General features: G+C 38.6%; 1 protein-coding gene across 1 annotated transcript in view; it reads right to left on the reverse strand.

Annotated features, from left to right (window-relative positions):
* Nucleotides 1-65: 65 nt before the first annotated feature.
* Nucleotides 66-17,395, reverse strand: part of LOC134680042 (delta and Notch-like epidermal growth factor-related receptor) — a 54,217-nt gene continuing 36,887 nt past the window's right edge. The window contains exons 6-12 of the mRNA XM_063539028.1: nt 16,644-16,797; nt 14,420-14,674; nt 9,234-9,376; nt 8,518-8,640; nt 7,725-7,827; nt 6,697-6,875; nt 66-6,263 (exon numbers count right to left, since the gene is read on the reverse strand). Coding sequence (XP_063395098.1) covers nt 6,054-6,263; nt 6,697-6,875; nt 7,725-7,827; nt 8,518-8,640; nt 9,234-9,376; nt 14,420-14,674; nt 16,644-16,797 — 1,167 coding nt within the window. The 3' untranslated portion in view covers nt 66-6,053. The remainder of the gene's footprint in view (nt 6,264-6,696; nt 6,876-7,724; nt 7,828-8,517; nt 8,641-9,233; nt 9,377-14,419; nt 14,675-16,643; nt 16,798-17,395) is intronic.

Here is a 17,395-nt window from a genome sequence, read left to right on the forward strand (position 1 = left end):
GTTTGATTTGTCACATTGGTGTGCCGTGTCTGCCGAAGGGATAAAGGGAAGACAAAAAGAAACAATATTGGAACCATCAACATTTAATGGAGCCTTAAAGTTAACAATAAGTAGGTAGGTAAATATCAGAATTTTTCACACAAAGCACATGGTACTTAAGTATTACATAGATCACGAAAGCATTGAGACGAAGATCTAGTACAATTTAGAGATTGATTAAGAACGTTCCCTAAGTAGGTATACTATAACTTAGCATAAGTAGGTAGGTAACTCTATTTTGTTCACTGTCTTTATTTTTTTTAGAGCACCGCACAAAACTTTGTTCACGGTGCTCTTATATGGGGTCTTGCAAATTGGTTATTTTGTTTTGTAGCTAAGAGGACAAATTGATTTTAACTTAAGTTTAATTACTGTTCAATGCGAATAGGTATCTAAGTATGCTGTCTACTTATTTCATTAATTATAAATTAGGTCCTTATATAAACTACTGCAGAATTTAACATAATGGGTTTAGGTAAAGTGGGTTGCAAAAGTACCTACCTACGATTTTAACGCACAGAAAACATTTTGACTTAGATTTTATTTCAACATTTAATGACAATATGACTGGCGGCACTATTAAATTCCATACGTTAGTATCGTAGATATTCGATAACGACCGTACGTACTTTTGAACCAGAACATCAAAAGAAAGCTGAAGATAGTCGGAAAATATCTAATATGAAGATCAGTCATATACTTATATACATGTTCAACTATTTGTGACGTTCCACGGGAAAAGGTACCTTATGAGGGTTTCTAGTTTCGGAGTTATGAAATGTTTTGTAAAGAGGTGAAAAAATGCTCAATTTTTTTTTATTGTGTGATCTCAAACCTTAATGCGTAACGTTTGTTTACCTGTTTTTATTTTTGTTATAAGTTAGTTATAAGCCTAGTAACGTCGTCTCAGAGTTTAGTAAAAAGGTACCTTATGGAAATAAGGTTGAAAATTTCCAAAAAAACTAGTCAATACGGGAAAAGAAGTTTGGTAGAGCATTCTGCACTTCGTAAAAACATTAAACTTCGTTTAGCATTCTGCAAAACTAATTTGATAATTTCAGTTCTGGTTGGGGCGCCTAGCAAATATTATAACCGTACATCGACCGACATTATAAATCCAAGTAGCCTGCTATTATACTAAAGTTACTCTCGTCAAGTCTTTCTTAACTAGAATAATCTTCATTTGGTTTGGTCGCATGCAATAAATCAGCCATTGGTTTGCTGAAAAATGCCAATACCCGACGCATTACCTTATGAATATCTAAGGTCATTGAACCTCAATGCCGCTTGTCTTCAATGGCAACCAAAATATATTATTGATAAGAAATAGACGATTTATAACATCTTTACCCCAAAATATTATTAGTTTATCCTAACTTTTCCATCATCATCATGCCTCATCATGTAACTTAACCACAAGGTACCTTTTCATTACATACAAATTATTGGTCTTTTTTAAGATTATTATGACGAAGAACCAATTAAATTTGTGGCAGTTTAATGTAAATTAATATTTTCTATTCATAAAAGATAAAAGCTTCAATGTGATTGATGTTTTGTAGTGATGTATTATTAGATTTATTTCCATAAGGTACCTTTTCGTAAATGTATGGAGCAAATACTGTTATTGTTATGTAAGTTTAAAGTGGCATAAGGGGTTAAATATAGTATTTAGTTGGGGTTTTAGGATTTATTTCATTTGAAAGACAGAATTTATTTCATATGTGCTCAGAAAAATTGATTGTGTGTTAGATTAAAAGTAAAAATATTCAATTTTCTGATTTTATATGAAAAAGTCAGAAAATACATTTTCACCTCTAAATCGGTATTGTTTTTTGCTTAAACTGTCTCTCAGTGTCGTTTTCTAATAGATAAAATTTAAATCTTGAGAGTTCATTGCAATCAATCGTGAAAATGAAATAAAACTTTATTTTCAAGAGACTGGTTAGTATACACATAAATCAGTCGATATCAAAGGTTTCTATTTGCATTACAGAACAAGTCGCAACATTTTTTTAATCTCAGATATATAAGGTATTATTATTTGTAGTCAACTATGTAACTTACTTCAGGAACATAGTTTTTTAGAAGGCTAAACTTAAAACTTCTCTATCGTAAAGTTGCTCATTTCACAACATTATTTTCAAAAAATCATATCTCTGTAACTACGCAACTTAGGAGGTTGATCTTTTGTGTTATCGATAGCTTATTTATTGTAGATTACTGGGGTATGCATAACTCCATACCCGCCATAAGGTACCTTTGACCGTGGGACGTCACATTTATTACCGAAACATCATTAGTTTTGTAAAAACTTCTGTGCAGTATTGTTGCATTTTAGTGATTTATATATACCCAATCTAGCTAAAATGATAAATAAAAATAGAGTTAATATGTGACGTTCCACGGAAAAAGGTACCTTATGGCGGCTGGCGCTTACGTCGCATAGCGCCGCAATAATATTGGAGCTATGTATTAATAATACCGCCATAAGGTACCTGTACCCGTGGGAAGTCACATATAAATAATACGAACCTTAATTATCTCTTTAGAAATTGTTTTTAGCAATTCCTTTAATTCAACTATGTTGCACCGTAATTGCTATACAATGTACGATGTCGGTTTATTACTCACTAATTTTATAACGCGGCTTTATTTAAAACTATCTAGAGATTAGGAAATGCAAATCGGTTATTTTCGGTTATTTTTTGTATGGAAATAATCGGTTATTAACCGAAACCGCGGTTATTACCATACAAAAAATAACCGATTTGCATTCCCTACTAGAGACGGATCGGAGAAAAGCTATTAGGTACTTGTATAAACTAGGTTTTACGATAAGCATTTTTGACAAACCTAATAGGCACTTAGTGGGGAAAACTAACTCTATGAAGATATTGACAAATCAAAGACTCACGGGCTTGACAATTATGCGGTGCGTATAATGAGCTTAATAAAATTACCATTAGATAGATACGTGTTGTCCTTAGACCCAGGGATCGGCAAACTTTTAGGGACAACAGCAACTTCACTCAACCTTATTAGTAGATAGGTATCATGACTTTTAACGAGTAATTGTCATATTTTTTTGTAAAAGAGTAATGCTACACACAGGCCACACAGCTCGTGAACTGTTGTTTTTCCCCATTCAACTGTCGGATTTAATAATTGTCACTGATTACGTTACTGATTTGTTTTCATGCGAGTAAGTTGTAAGACAAACAAGTTTATCCGATTTAGACATTTGTTCCGACTTCAGAAGCTTTCAGGATTTATTTAGCTCATTTAATGACTACCTTGGCTCATGTAAATAATATATTACATACCAATATACAATTTGGCTACTTTTTAACTCTTGTTTAACTAGACTAGTTATTCTTGACTTATGATTCACATTAATTACCTCGTAATTAAAAAGGAAACGACTAAAAATATAAACATATAGGTAACTAATAATAATTACCTACCTCACTATAACTACCTACTAATATTTTTAACAACAAATAAATGGGTAGCATAAATATGTTTTCCGACTATCAATAATTAGTAATTACGGATCCCTGGGGGGTTAGTTTATAGGAGAATCATTTATTATAAATACACATATTGGGACCCTAAATGGAGATATGGAATTGTTAGTGGGTTAATTTATAAGGGTTTTATGAGTTTATGCCTGTTAACCCACCGAATATATTTAACGGATAAAATAAATTTAAGTAGATAACACCATTAAGGATTATTTCTTTTAGAAAATGACATCAAATGGTATATATTAGCAAATGCATTCTCTCCACAGAAATCTTATTATTATTATAGATCTATCTAACCGCCACCAACGTTAACATCTCTTTACACTAAACGTTTCACCTCAACAATATGTATTCACAATAATATGCAAAATAGAGATCACTAAGCCTACGTACATTACGTACTTATTAATTATTTCAGCTCTAGCAATCACAATGGTATTTGTATGGAGGTCTATGTATATTTACCTAATATTATACAAGTAGGTTATATAATAGGGCGGGTTACAATTATCACTTTTCTATAGCTTAGGTACTGTGCGACGTTGTGCACTCCACAAGTAGGCCGGAGCCCCACTGCTGCGCACGCTACATCCACGGCCCGCGTTTTAATACAAACCGTGGGCAAGCCCACGAAATTTTGTATAGGAACGTGGGTCGTGTACATAGCGTGCGCAGCAGCAGTGGGGCTCCGGCCGTATAATAGCAGAAATTGCCTGTCGAAGGACTGATCTTAATATTAACTCTTTCAGTGCCCAAGTTTACTACAAGTGCTACGTCGTAGCTCGTAAAGGTCTTTTTGGGTGCGTAATCTGTGAAACATATTCGTACCTAGCAATGTGACACAACGTCTGCGTCATGCCGTATACATATTGGGCAATGGTCGTACTGGGAATTTTTATCTACATATATATGCACATATTGCACATTGCCGATACACTCACGTAGCGGAAAGCAGAATACCTACCTAATACGCATTTAAGTTTTGAATCACTCGCTTCTAACATCCATTGTGTATAGGTAATTAAGAGGTAGTAAAACGCTAAGCAAAACGGAATAAACTAGATTGAAAAGTTTTTTCGAAAGCAGGCACAAATGGAATGAAATAAACCGATATCCTATCCATCTATAATTGGGCAATAGATAGGTATAGTAAAAACCCCTATGATGGACAAATCATCAAAATGAGCACATCGTATAGCACAAACCCTGTAAATACGTATTTAACACCAGTTTTTAACAACTGGCAACATTTTGTTATTTAACAAGAGACATAGAGTTGCTTAAGTTTGACTTTACATTTTCTGCTTCGTTTAAAATAAATGGCACCACACTGCCCATGACTGGAGATAACAACAAAGTTTCAATTTGTTAATTATGTTGAAACCAATTGCAATATCTCTCATTAACCACGTTGAAAATATGAAAGACCAGGTAGACATTTTAAAGTGTCTGTGAAGTATCAAAAATACTCCAAATTTTCTCTAGGTAAATGTTTACCTGGCACCAATCATGGTGCTTTTACTATACATTCAGTCAATAATCCATTTATGCCGGTTTCCTTAAGTCTACCCGTTGTTGTAAGTTACCTATATTTGGCAATAAGTAACGACTGACAATAATATTCCGTTTATTAATCCCGCTTGAAGTTGATGGTTGAGTTCTGATTAAAAATACAAATTATGAAAGAAATTGTACATACCATTATTTTTTTGTCAAACTTACATAAGCCGTCAGCACTGATTCATAAAAGTCATACATTTTGTGTGAGAAGCAGAGGGCTACTTTTTATTTTTATATAAGCTTTTATTGAACTATAGCGAAGAATGTTTGTATATTCGGGTCAAATGTAAGTTGAAGTCACAATGCAATATTATGGTACCACCGAGGCATATGAATATGGACACAGGAGATGACCATATTAGGAACTCTGTGATAAAACAACGCAACCTTACCCTAAGTGTGTTTGGGTTTGTTAGAATTGTCTCCGTTTCCCGTTTAAAAAAGTACAGTCAGCGATAAAAGCTTGTATCATAAACTACATTTAAGACAAAAAAATAGTCAATATAGTCGAAGTTCTGAGAAGAAATAACTCAAAATTTGTTTGAAAAAAAAATGGTAAACGTTTTTCTGAATACCCCCAAATATCTCGTACGGGTCTCTATTGTTTCCCAAATAGTTTTAAGCCATAATGTATCGTTTGTCCGAATTTTCGTTAGTCATAATTGGTTTTTCTCAGAGACGCGTAACTTTTCAGGATTGCCACAAAACAAACCTAACCTAACCTCACCTATCTATAGCATAACCTTAGGAAAATCCTGAAAAGTTAACGGTTTCAGTTTTATGACTAACGATAATATGTCAAACAATACATTATGACTTAAAACTTTATGGGAAACAAAGGGACCCCATCTCGTACAATGCAAGTTGTGCGGTTTAAATTTGTATCTTGAACCGTTCCCCATCGGAGCAGTTCATGAGTGATTGCTATTGTATGAGCGGGGAGCTCTGGCTGTCGCTGAAGTCGAGCGTGTAGTACATGTCGGTGGTGTCGAGCGCGGGCGGCGCATGCGCGGGCGGCGCGTGCGCGGGCGCGCGCTTGTCGTGCAGCCAGTGCGGCGCCGGCGCCGGCGCGCGCGCCAGCCGCGACAGCAGCCGCGAGTACGTCTTGTTCACGCGGCAGTGGCATGCCGTCACCTGGAATGTCCATATTTTTGTTAAGGTCATGTGTTAACTCACATTTATAGACGGGTCTAACGCGAAATTTATTCAATTACCTTTATTTACCGACGTTTCGACACAGGTTTCAATGGTCGTGGTCGCGGCTAACTGATGTCCCAGCAAAATGTCAAAATAGAGATTTGTGTAACTACCCGACGAAAAGATATGTGTTCAAAATGCGGAAGTTTTAAATAATATTATAAAGTCTTGTGTGTAAGAAGAAAATCACTAGTGTTATTTTGCTCGGGTCAAGAGAAAAAGTATGAGAATTATATCTAACCTTATAGATTATTTTTCGTTTTAACATAGCATAGCATTGTCTTTCGTAGACATGTGAATTGGGAAGTAATATTTTGGTCATGCGCACCGAAAGATAACAATCACAGACATGTATATGGTGTGTACTGACCACGACGCCCACAATGGCGATGGCGGCGCCGAGCGTGCCGGCGGCGATGTACACGTTGTGCAGGCGGTCGTGGTAGAGGCCGAGCGGCATGCGCACCTCGCGCACCGCGCCGCCGCCGTCGCTGCGGGACTCCGAGCTGATCACCTCGCCGCGGACCACTGACTCCAGGATGAAGTCCTCTGAAAGTTATGTCATTATCAAATAAGCCGGAATATGTCCAACGCTACAGTAACCTCCGCTGCAATCAACAAGGAAACAGTCTCTTGCTACCATCATCTCACAGTTCCCTGTGATCTTTTACCAAATCGTCAATCCTTTAACCGATTCGGTGCTGATCGGATCGGTGCTGCCGTGTCATCAATGTTTTTTACGTGTGGCGTATGACACGGGAGGAGTGTCATCATATTCTATGAAGCATGGCATGGCTGCCGTGTCATGAAATGATTGTTCAGCGCCACAGCCAAAAGTTTTCGAAAATGGAACACACAACCAATCGGTTAAGGGATCTCCCACGCAATGTTTGACAAAATCTGAGTGTAATGAATCAATTGCGGGTTTAATTTATGCCTTTTGACATTCTAAAATTATATTGAGTTCTATCGTTGATTAGTATTCATAATCAGTTACTGTCTATTTCCAGAATTAATTTGGTTTAATAAACATAATTCAATGAATACCTACTTAAGGGTATTTTTACACAAATCTGCCGTACATCTAAGCTGATTAAGATTTTCAATGACGGTTTTAAAACGTTGATATTTGTATGTTTCAGTACTTACATGGATAACTTCCTCGTCTCAGGAATACACTTTTGTGATCATCAAACAAACAATTGTACTTACCAGGATTTGTACCCTAGCTTCGAAGGCAAGGTCACTCACTACTCACAACTTACTAGGTTAACTAAGTGAATGTTCGTAGCGCATATGAAGACTGGAGACGTACTTGGTAGATTTTAGAAAAATATGCGCCATGGTTGAGGCAATAATAATCGAATCAATTAATACAAGAATATTCGATATTTATACCTTCACATAGCTTGCCGGTGTATCCCGGCCGGCAGGAGCAGTAGAAGGAGTCGATGCCGCTCCAGCAGGTGCCTCCGTGCGCGCACGGATTATTGTCGCACGCCTGTAACACCAACATTATCATTATTAACCTATGAACATGTGCAATTCTTAGAGCCACCCCACACTAGCGTTTTTCGAGCGTCGGCGTCTAGTCAGCGCTATGGAAAATGGCGTTGCTGCGCAGTTGCGCTAACGTTGCGTCGAGCAGCAGCCATAGAGTTGACTAGAAGCCGACGCTCGAGAGGAGCTAGTGTGGGGTGGCCCTTAAGCCATAATAGGTAGTGAGTCGGTCCCCGTACTTATGGAATGGTACAATCGCCATCAGATATATCGGAGCGGCCAAGGTGCTCACAAATATCTGAGCACGTACGCCTCTATTGTCAAGGCGTTAGAGTGCTTGTTCAGATATTGTAAACACTTTGGCCGCTCCGATAAATCTGATGGTGACTGTACAGTGAAGTAGTGGAAAATTCTGTAAAGCGCAGCCAAGCAGCAGTTTTGGCAATCAGGTGGCACTCATCACTGACGTATCTGGGGGCCTAGCCAAGATGCTAATCGTTTGCGCCGCAGCGAAAGAAACGCTATTGTTTTTGTGTTACACTTATATGGAAGAGTGATAGGAGAGACATTACTAGTTTGTTCGCTAGGCCGCCAAAGATTGGCATCTTGGCTAGGCCCTCTGAACAGAATAGAATAGCTGTTGCCACAACACGGTTTTAGCTAGCACAGATCTATCTGCACGGATAGTTACCGATTTGACTGGCAGGTGGCACTCGTCACCGACGTAGCCGTGGGGGCACTCGCAGGTATAGCTGTTGCCGCGGTCCACACAGAAGCGCTGCGCAGAGCACGGGTTTGGTGAGCACAAATCAACCTGAAATGGGAAATAAAGTGTAGGTACTTTAGAATAAGGTACCTAATGGAAAATTGCACTCGACATAAGATTATAAACGACATCTGTGTCATTCTTAGAAGCTTAGAATAGTGCCACGCAGAAGTTAAAGACCAAACCGCGATACGCTATTTTTCCGCAAAATCCCTGTATGTATATAGGTATCGTATGTATCTCAAGCTGGCAGTTGCTGGTGAAGCCGCGGTCACAGGCGGACCCGAAGCCCCCAACGTGGTCGGTGCAGGTACCGCCGTTCGCGTTCTCGACAACTCATACACCCATGTATCTATCTACCCAGTAACATGAGCTGGCAGGTGTAGCCGGTGAAACCACTGCCGCTGACACACGCGAAACCCCCGACGCGGGCGGTGCGAATGCCGCCGTAGGAGCACGAATGCTCGCATTCATACATCAGCACCCGTGTACCCAGTACAGCACCTTGAGCTGGCAGGTGTAGCCTGTGAAACCACTGCCGCTGACACACGCGAAACCCCCGACGCGGGCGCTGTGGATGCCGCCGTACGAGCACGAATACTCGCACTCATACTTCAGCACCCGTGTACCCAGCACAGTACCTTGAGCTGACACGTGTTGCCGGTGAAGCCGCGGCCGCAGGCACATGCGAAGCCGCCGATACGGTCGGTGCAGGTACCGCCGTTCGCGCACGGCGATGACTCGCACTCGTTGTATTCCATCTCACAGTGCTCACCCGTGTACCCTGTTTAAAACAAATCAATGACTGCAATTTAAAAAACTCTCCACGTGTGAAAATAAAAAGAGCCTGCATGTGAATCTGATCATGTGTATAAATTATTATTGCGTAATTTCAAAAACTCAGACGAGTCAAAACCGTTAAGGCCCACTACCACTACTAGGTCAGTTAGAACACAATTTTAATAGTTCCGAACAACTGACAGGCCGATACCGTCCGGCGGACTGTTAATCAGTGGGCCCCTTTAAAGTATAAATAGGCTACCTAATAATGCTAATAAGTAACTATGTTATTAATGATTATTAAAGATGCAGTGCGTAGGTTTCTAATTTGACTTTTCATTAAATAAGTTCTAAGTAAAGTATCTAAGTTAACATTTTAACGAAAACTGAGCTCGGGTAACCGAAAACCTACAAATGAACTCGCCAATAATGTTCTTTATTGGCCTAAATTAACAATAGCAAAGTAAAATATGTTAATCTAATACGAAGGCGACATAAAATGCAAAACAAGAGAAATTTCTCATTCTGGCAAACAAGCCACAAAGGGTCCTTAACACGCCTAAGTATGTAAATAAATATTACGCAGTGACATTTGACGCGGGGCTGCGCCAACCATCTCACTCGCAAGTCGTTTTTCAAGGCTCGATTTTGCATGAAACTCTCATATAATAAATTGAGTAGAAGAATATCATCGCGAATTCAGAATTCAGATTAGGAATGATGTCGTATTAGGGTAAGTGCTACTTGGATGTTTAATATAGTTATCTACATAATTTTATCTCGAGCGTGAGAAAAAAAACAGCGTTTAGGTACTTACCTACATTTACACTACCTAAGGCGCGCAACTTTTAAATCGAGGGTCATGGCATGGCACTTATATGACTGTGTAGTTCCGAAATAACATTTGATATTTTAACAATCGCTTTTCGGTAAAGAATAACATTGTGCGAAAACCGGCCAAATCGTTGACAGTTCGAATAAAGAAACTGATTTGACTATAGTCAAATACCCTATTTCGCTCCCTTAATACCTAGTTTATATTATACTAGTTCATGTAAAATTATTAAGGGAGCGCTTTTGTGTGGCAACCTCGAGTCTGCTTATTATAGTTTCATACGTTTCGGCTGATCAGGCCGATTCTGATATAACACTTTGTTTTGATCTTGTTGTGATACGACGTTCGCTCACGATTCACGCTGATTGGTGCGCGCGAAATGCACCGAATCTGATAGGGTCGAGTCATTAGGCGTCTCGCTCGCAATTATTTTCTCGCGAAAGATTCACTGCTAATCGTGTCAGGGTCGTAACTTTAACTTAATTGAAACTTTAACAAATCGTCAAGTCAGTATCAGCCTCCAGATGTCGATTATAAACCAAGCTAGTTTCAATGCGGACTTGTAATATGTAGACTATTACTAATCAACTGTTAAGATTTATTTATCAACAAGCAACAAATCAATATTTACCTGTAGTACCTAATAGTACTCTGTTCACCCAGCTCAGATCAGCTGGGTTAATTAAGTCAACTAAAAATACACACATCGGTGAATTAATCACCGATGATTTTACTGTTATGTCAACTGTCTAATTACGAGTAAGTAGGTACTAGAGTTAAGCCACGAAAAGACTGCAGCGATTTTGATAGCCCTCGCAGTGCCAGTGTTATTTATACGTCATAATTTCATATAAGTTTGACGTTTAAAATAATCCTTGCACTGCGTGGGCTACCAAATCTGCTGCAGACTTTTCTTGATCTGACTCTAAGTAATAACTGACTAATAAAGTAATAATGCCTAAATATAGCCTCCTTGTAGGTGACCCAATCGTGCACAATAAAGCAATAATAAATTGCTGACCGGTCTGATTTTGGTACGATATCTTTTTTAATTAGGGTAGCGTCTAAAACTTCAGCATTAGATACAAGTTAAGTCCATGAGATACGGCAGAGATTTCCGTTCCACTTTACGATAGCGTAATTAAAAGCAACTTAAGAACTTAAGCGAAAGGGTTTTGTATACCAAAGTGATAAAAATAAATCTCTTCACTTTAATTAACGTTTGGTTAGATTTTTAATCTATTCGGATGATACTGAATCAACAGAAGAATGGGTATGAATATTGAAATTAACAACACTTCCGTGAGACTCAGATATTAAATACCTATATATGAATACTTCACTCATTCACCTATTATAAGTCGGAAATTGCTCAACACGTCTCCGTCGGTCCGCGAACGCGTGCTCCCCATAATGCTACCCGGTATGTAGCGAAACATACTACAACGTGAGGACCCGTTTTAATATATTTAATATTGAAAAACAACCGATTGTTCTTTATTTGTCACTACTGTTACTAGTACCTAAAATATGCATGTGTCGCTATTATACGTCTCGTGCGTACGATCTCAATGAAACAAGTTTCGGTCGCTTTCTTATGAAAGACAATATTATTATTGCCCTGGGGATTGTTTGTTTGCCCCGGCACTATGTATATTCCCTCTCCCAGTTGGGAAAACAAGTCCCTTGATTAATTCACCCCGATTTATTTCAAGCATGGGATATAAAACATTCGGTGACTTAAGACCCTTAATTAAATTAGGTATCTAAACGAATATTGATGCGATAAAAATTGAAAAACATTGGCCTTTTTTGAAGGAATTTATTTTGTTCTCCTGATTACGGCTCGACGACCGACGTAGCGTTTCGTGAAAAATGATCGATGAAAGGAAACAAATTTTCATCAAACTTGATTTGATTGATTAATTCAATTCTCGATCCATTACGCTACGTCTTACGTAGGCGAACAACGCGCGAACGCGGCGCGGCGCGGCGCGGCGAAATCAATCCTTTGATGCCCATAGAAGTGTCCTACGTAAGCGATCTCGTTGCGAACGCGGTGCGGCGCGATTTGCACGCGAATGTCAGGCGGCGCGGCGCGGCGCGGCGCGGCGGCGGCCGCTTTCGCCGCGCCGCGCCGCGCCGCGTTCGCGCGTTGTTCGCCTACGTAAGACGTAGCGTTAGTGTGACGTTTTTAGGGTTCTGTACCTCAACAGGAAAGAACCCTTATAGGATCACTTTGTTATCCGTTCGTCCGTCCGTCTGTTTGTCACGGCCCTTTAACTCGGGAACGCGTGAAGATATCGAGTTGAAATTAAAACCATATGCTCAGGTTATGGTCCTTAAAAGCTGTCAAAAAATCAACTTCTAAGTTAACGTAAATAAAAGCGCTTATGCCACTGAAAACGTACCATACTTCGACACTCTCAAGGGAATTAAAATGTATAGGGTATTATACCTACAGAAAAAAAATTCAAATCTAAAAATTTATATAAAACGTTAAATTTGTACGGAACTCTCGGTGGGCGAGTCCGACTCGCACTAATAAGTTTTTTTTAAGCAAACGTTGCCTCAAAAGATATACGTCTACCTATCCCAGAAAATATTCTTAAAAGTATTTCGAATAAGAGTTAAGTACATACCTAATCGCGGTACAAGTGCTGCTAATATTAAAGCTTTATAAATATTAAGTGCGTCGCGCTAACGCCCTATCTATATTTAATGGGAAGGCGAACGCATCCATTAGTTTTTCATGACATTTTTTTAACTATATCATTTGAATTTCGCGTTTTAAACACATATCTATCACGATCAGTGAAATCTGTGTCGAAACGTTGGTAAATAAAGGTAACAAAATAATTTCGCGATAGACCCGGTTATAAATATTTTTAACTACATAGCATTTTAGGTAAGTACCTACTAAAAATAAATAAGTTCAAGATACTATACGTAAATCAGCGTTTCCTATTCGCTAAACTTTCCGTAGATACACATGTATATTAGTGTTTCCATCGTATGTGCTGAGCGTACTTTCTTGAATAGGTAGGTATGTCAAAAAAATAATTTGACGAAGTATATGTATCAATCAATCGATATACTTATTGGATAATTGTTTGTATTGTGATATAAAAACAATGCATTTTTAAAGAGAAGCGAATAGAATTTATGATAAACTTATGACCCAGGTTGAAAATAAGATCTATGGTCTATGAGATAGAAAAGGTCTTTGGACAATAAAGTTTAAATAAACAAATAGATGAGATCGTGCCCCTCCAGCAAGCGTGGCAAGGCGGTTAGGCATCACATCAAGCGACGAGTGAGACCGCACGGGAGCGGGCAACCTTCCAACTGATCTTCAAATAAATCACTCCCACAATTTCGCTCGCCCGACGATCGCAAACACGATTAACCATTATTAAATCGACTAACTTCAAAACGATTTATTACATTAACGACCCCTAAAACACAAACACAAGCGCGTGATAGAGATAAGGTCGTTAGATCAATAGAGATTAGATGTATTCGTATTGTGTGAGAATTGTATGATCGGTTAGCGATAAATTTATTTTGCAAGTAAATTCTCACATGGAGTAAAATGACTTAGGTATTTATACATAAGGCGTGGCACTATTATTTATCCCCATTTATAATATAAAAAAACTTATTCTTATTACAAAAAATAAATATTATATACCTAATTTAATGCGTTTTTAAAATTGTACACAACAACTTTACTCGACTATTAGCTATGAAACCTAGCAGGTAATTTGTTTACAGTTAGATCAACGTCTAAGTAGTACCCACTTAATTCATATGATCAATTGATCACGTTTTTCCGTCATGTCATCAATTTCCATTTCCGTTAGAGTTATGATCAAAAGCTCTCCTACCTTTTAAAAATAAAAGCATAGAATCGTACAGAGGAGAAAGGCGACAACGACAGGTGCATTTGAATGCTGAGTGTGACTGATTATTCTATACTTTTTTTTGTCTAAGTGTACCTACCTTTACGAAGCAACTGGGAAAGCGCTATAAAAAAGAGGAAGAAGTCTATACCAAATGAAGTCCCTGGGAAAGAATTATAACGCGACTAACTCGTGCCTCTTGGTGTCGATGTGTGTGTAAGTACCTCCGTCTGCTCTATGCAAATGCCGCTGACGCTGTTCGCTGCGCAAGCGAAAAAAACTAAAAAAGTCACTATTAAATAATTACCTGGCAAGCAGAAACATCGGTACTCGTGGCCCTCAGCGTCAATGTCTGTCTGCTCTATGCAGATGCCGTTGACACAGGGCTTGTCAGCGCAGGCGCCGCCCACCGTGGGCAGCTCGCAATGCGCACCCGTCCAGCCGTCCGCGCAAGCGCAGTGGAACGTCGTCGACCCGTTCATAGCCAGGCTCATGCACGACCCTCCGTTCAGACAAGGCTCCGAGTAGCACGGATCCTTTTCACACTTCCTACCTGTAAAACCTACGTAAACAGGAAACATTTATAGCTAATGCATAAAACATTTCCCACGCTAAAAGGCTTCAATGTTTACGAATGCTGTCCTTAATTTACTTTCCCTTCATCTCACCTTTGAGGTCACACAGTGAAGCTTTATTTCTTTAGGTGAAATAATATGAGTACCTATATTTAAAGGCTCAGACATAAAAAAACGGTAGTCGCAGACATTTTGGCCGTTATTTATTTGGCAATAAAATAAATCATAAGCGATGTAGGTAGGTATGTGTTTATGAATACAGACTAGCGCTATAAATTGTAGCGATAATAGTGGACTGTCGATATCTTTTAGGATTAATGGTTTAGCAAGCATTGGAAGTCCGTCCAGCGTGACACAGTTGTGTGTAATGGCGCGCTAAATCGGCATCAAACCTCGACATCAATCGTAGGTACGTAGTTCCGATAAGAACCAATAGGTAGTAGTCGAACTAGTTAAATATCATTAAAATGTGTTTGTAGCCATCAAACTAAAGCTGGTAACATAAATAGAACATAGTATAATTTATATGATAATATTGCAACCATTTAATGTAAATCTAAGATACGTGATAGGTATTTACCTACTTTTAAGTCTCTTAATTTAAATACAACTGTATCAACGCAAAACAAAGTTCAAGTTCGAATACAATTTTGCATGGATTTAACCAAATTAACTTAATGTGCATCGATAAAATTAGTATTCCAAGCTAATCGTTGCAAATTTAAACTACTTATACATAGGTACCTCAACCGTTAATAGATTAACACTCACGTATAGGTAAGTTAGTTTCTGTGTTTTATCACTAATATTAGGACATATGGCCATATGGAGTTCTGTGTCAGACTGCAAAATAAATATTGTTAGCCCAAAACCCCCTATACAACTCTAAATAAATCTTCCTTCAAGCTGCAAGTTGAGTAAAAGCGTCGTGTAAACAAGATATATGTGGGGCATGGTACGGAAAATGTGTATTAAGAGTGCACCACCGTACTAACAAAGCTAAAAGCTTAAGCTCCTGACAAACTTTACTCATCCATCCCAGCTAACGAAAATAAATATAGGCGCAGCCCATATCGGGTCCAGCAATATTCAGCTAGCCAATATGAATATTTTATCCATATAACTTATTCAATCCAATTGGCTGAATGATTACGTAATAACACGCTCCGTATTCAGGGCAGCAGATTGCGTCACAACGATGCTTAATTGACTGAGTTACAAAAATTATCCTCCATCGAATTTAATATAATGAATAATTTCGTCATATCGCTCAACTGAATATGAAAGGAATAAATTATTTCAACTGGGATTCTTTATCCTGAGTTTAAACATAAAACATAAACTGTTACCTCCGACATAAATTAGAATGAAGTTGTCCGAAAAATAAATGGCACGAGGAAAATGGTAAAATCCAGGCAATAATTCATGAAGGAAATACGGCCTCGGTATGTTAGATATTTTCAGTTTCACGCTATGACGTCATGGGTTCACGCAACATCTGTATACCATTACAAAGGCGTGTAAATCCGTTCATAACGAGTTTTTTTATGACGAGGACCAGTTATTTAAAGGTCACAGAATGTTTTTAATACAGGCTGATTTCTGGGTCGTGATCACTTTTTCTGACTCTGTAAAATCTGTAAATGATCCACATTATCATCATTATCGGTGATAAACAATAATTAAGAACATCATTAGGATCTTTGAATTCTGTATGATGTCTTGTTCCCTTGCTTCACGAACCCGAAATCACCCTGTATAATTTGATGTAGGTACCTGTTCAACTGTAAAGCCTATTAATTTATTATAACAAATGCCTGCCTACCTTCGACGAGAAAAAATATTAGGTTACATCAAGGATTCAACAACTAGTAATTAGTAGGTATTAAGTTACACCTCACGCGCTAACGAGATAGGTATCATCACAATTTGCATAATATTCCTGATATTCCTTACCGTAGGGACAAAGGCAGTGGTAGTTCGCCCCGTTGAGAGGCTGCGTGAGGTCGACACATATGCCATTATTCAGGCAGGGTGATGGATTGCAGACGTCGCGCTCCTCGCAGTGCGGGCCGAGCTGGCCGGCGCAGCACTGGCACTCGTAGCCTTCCTGCGAGCACATCAATAACGCTGTCGGCTTCTATTACCACTAACGACGTGTCACACGCCGGTTGAGGTCAAACGCATGAAAGCCTTTTTCGACCGACTGCACAATACTACACATATCGTACCATTTTTATGGGAGCTACGTAACATTCAACTTGGTTATTTACAAAGGTTTACTAAAATATTGTAGACTTACCTACTTAATACATTTACAGTTTACGAGAATAGAGAATCACGACACATTTTCGTTAGGCCTCTTGAAGGGTCTCAATTCCATACTGTGTAACTTACAGTAACTACCTAAAACTTCAAGTGCCATGTAAGTGCCAATAAACGTCACAATCCGTTCACTAATGGGGATGACCGAAAAAACCATTAGTCGTTTATGGTGACCTAACCTAATTAAATTATCACAGTCACGAGGAAATCAAGCATCAAATAAGTTTGATCAAACCGAGATACTCCAAATTCATGTAATTCATCAAATCATCAGTTACTTTAACGAATCTTTTTATTTTTTTCATAAAAACGTACTCGTATGACTGGCCTAACTAGCGGGGGAAATGTACCTACGCAATAAGTACCTACTTACGACATTGCTG

This window comes from Cydia fagiglandana, chromosome 3 (assembly GCF_963556715.1).
Source record: "Cydia fagiglandana chromosome 3, ilCydFagi1.1, whole genome shotgun sequence".
In the NCBI taxonomy this organism is placed as follows: domain Eukaryota; kingdom Metazoa; phylum Arthropoda; class Insecta; order Lepidoptera; family Tortricidae; genus Cydia; species Cydia fagiglandana.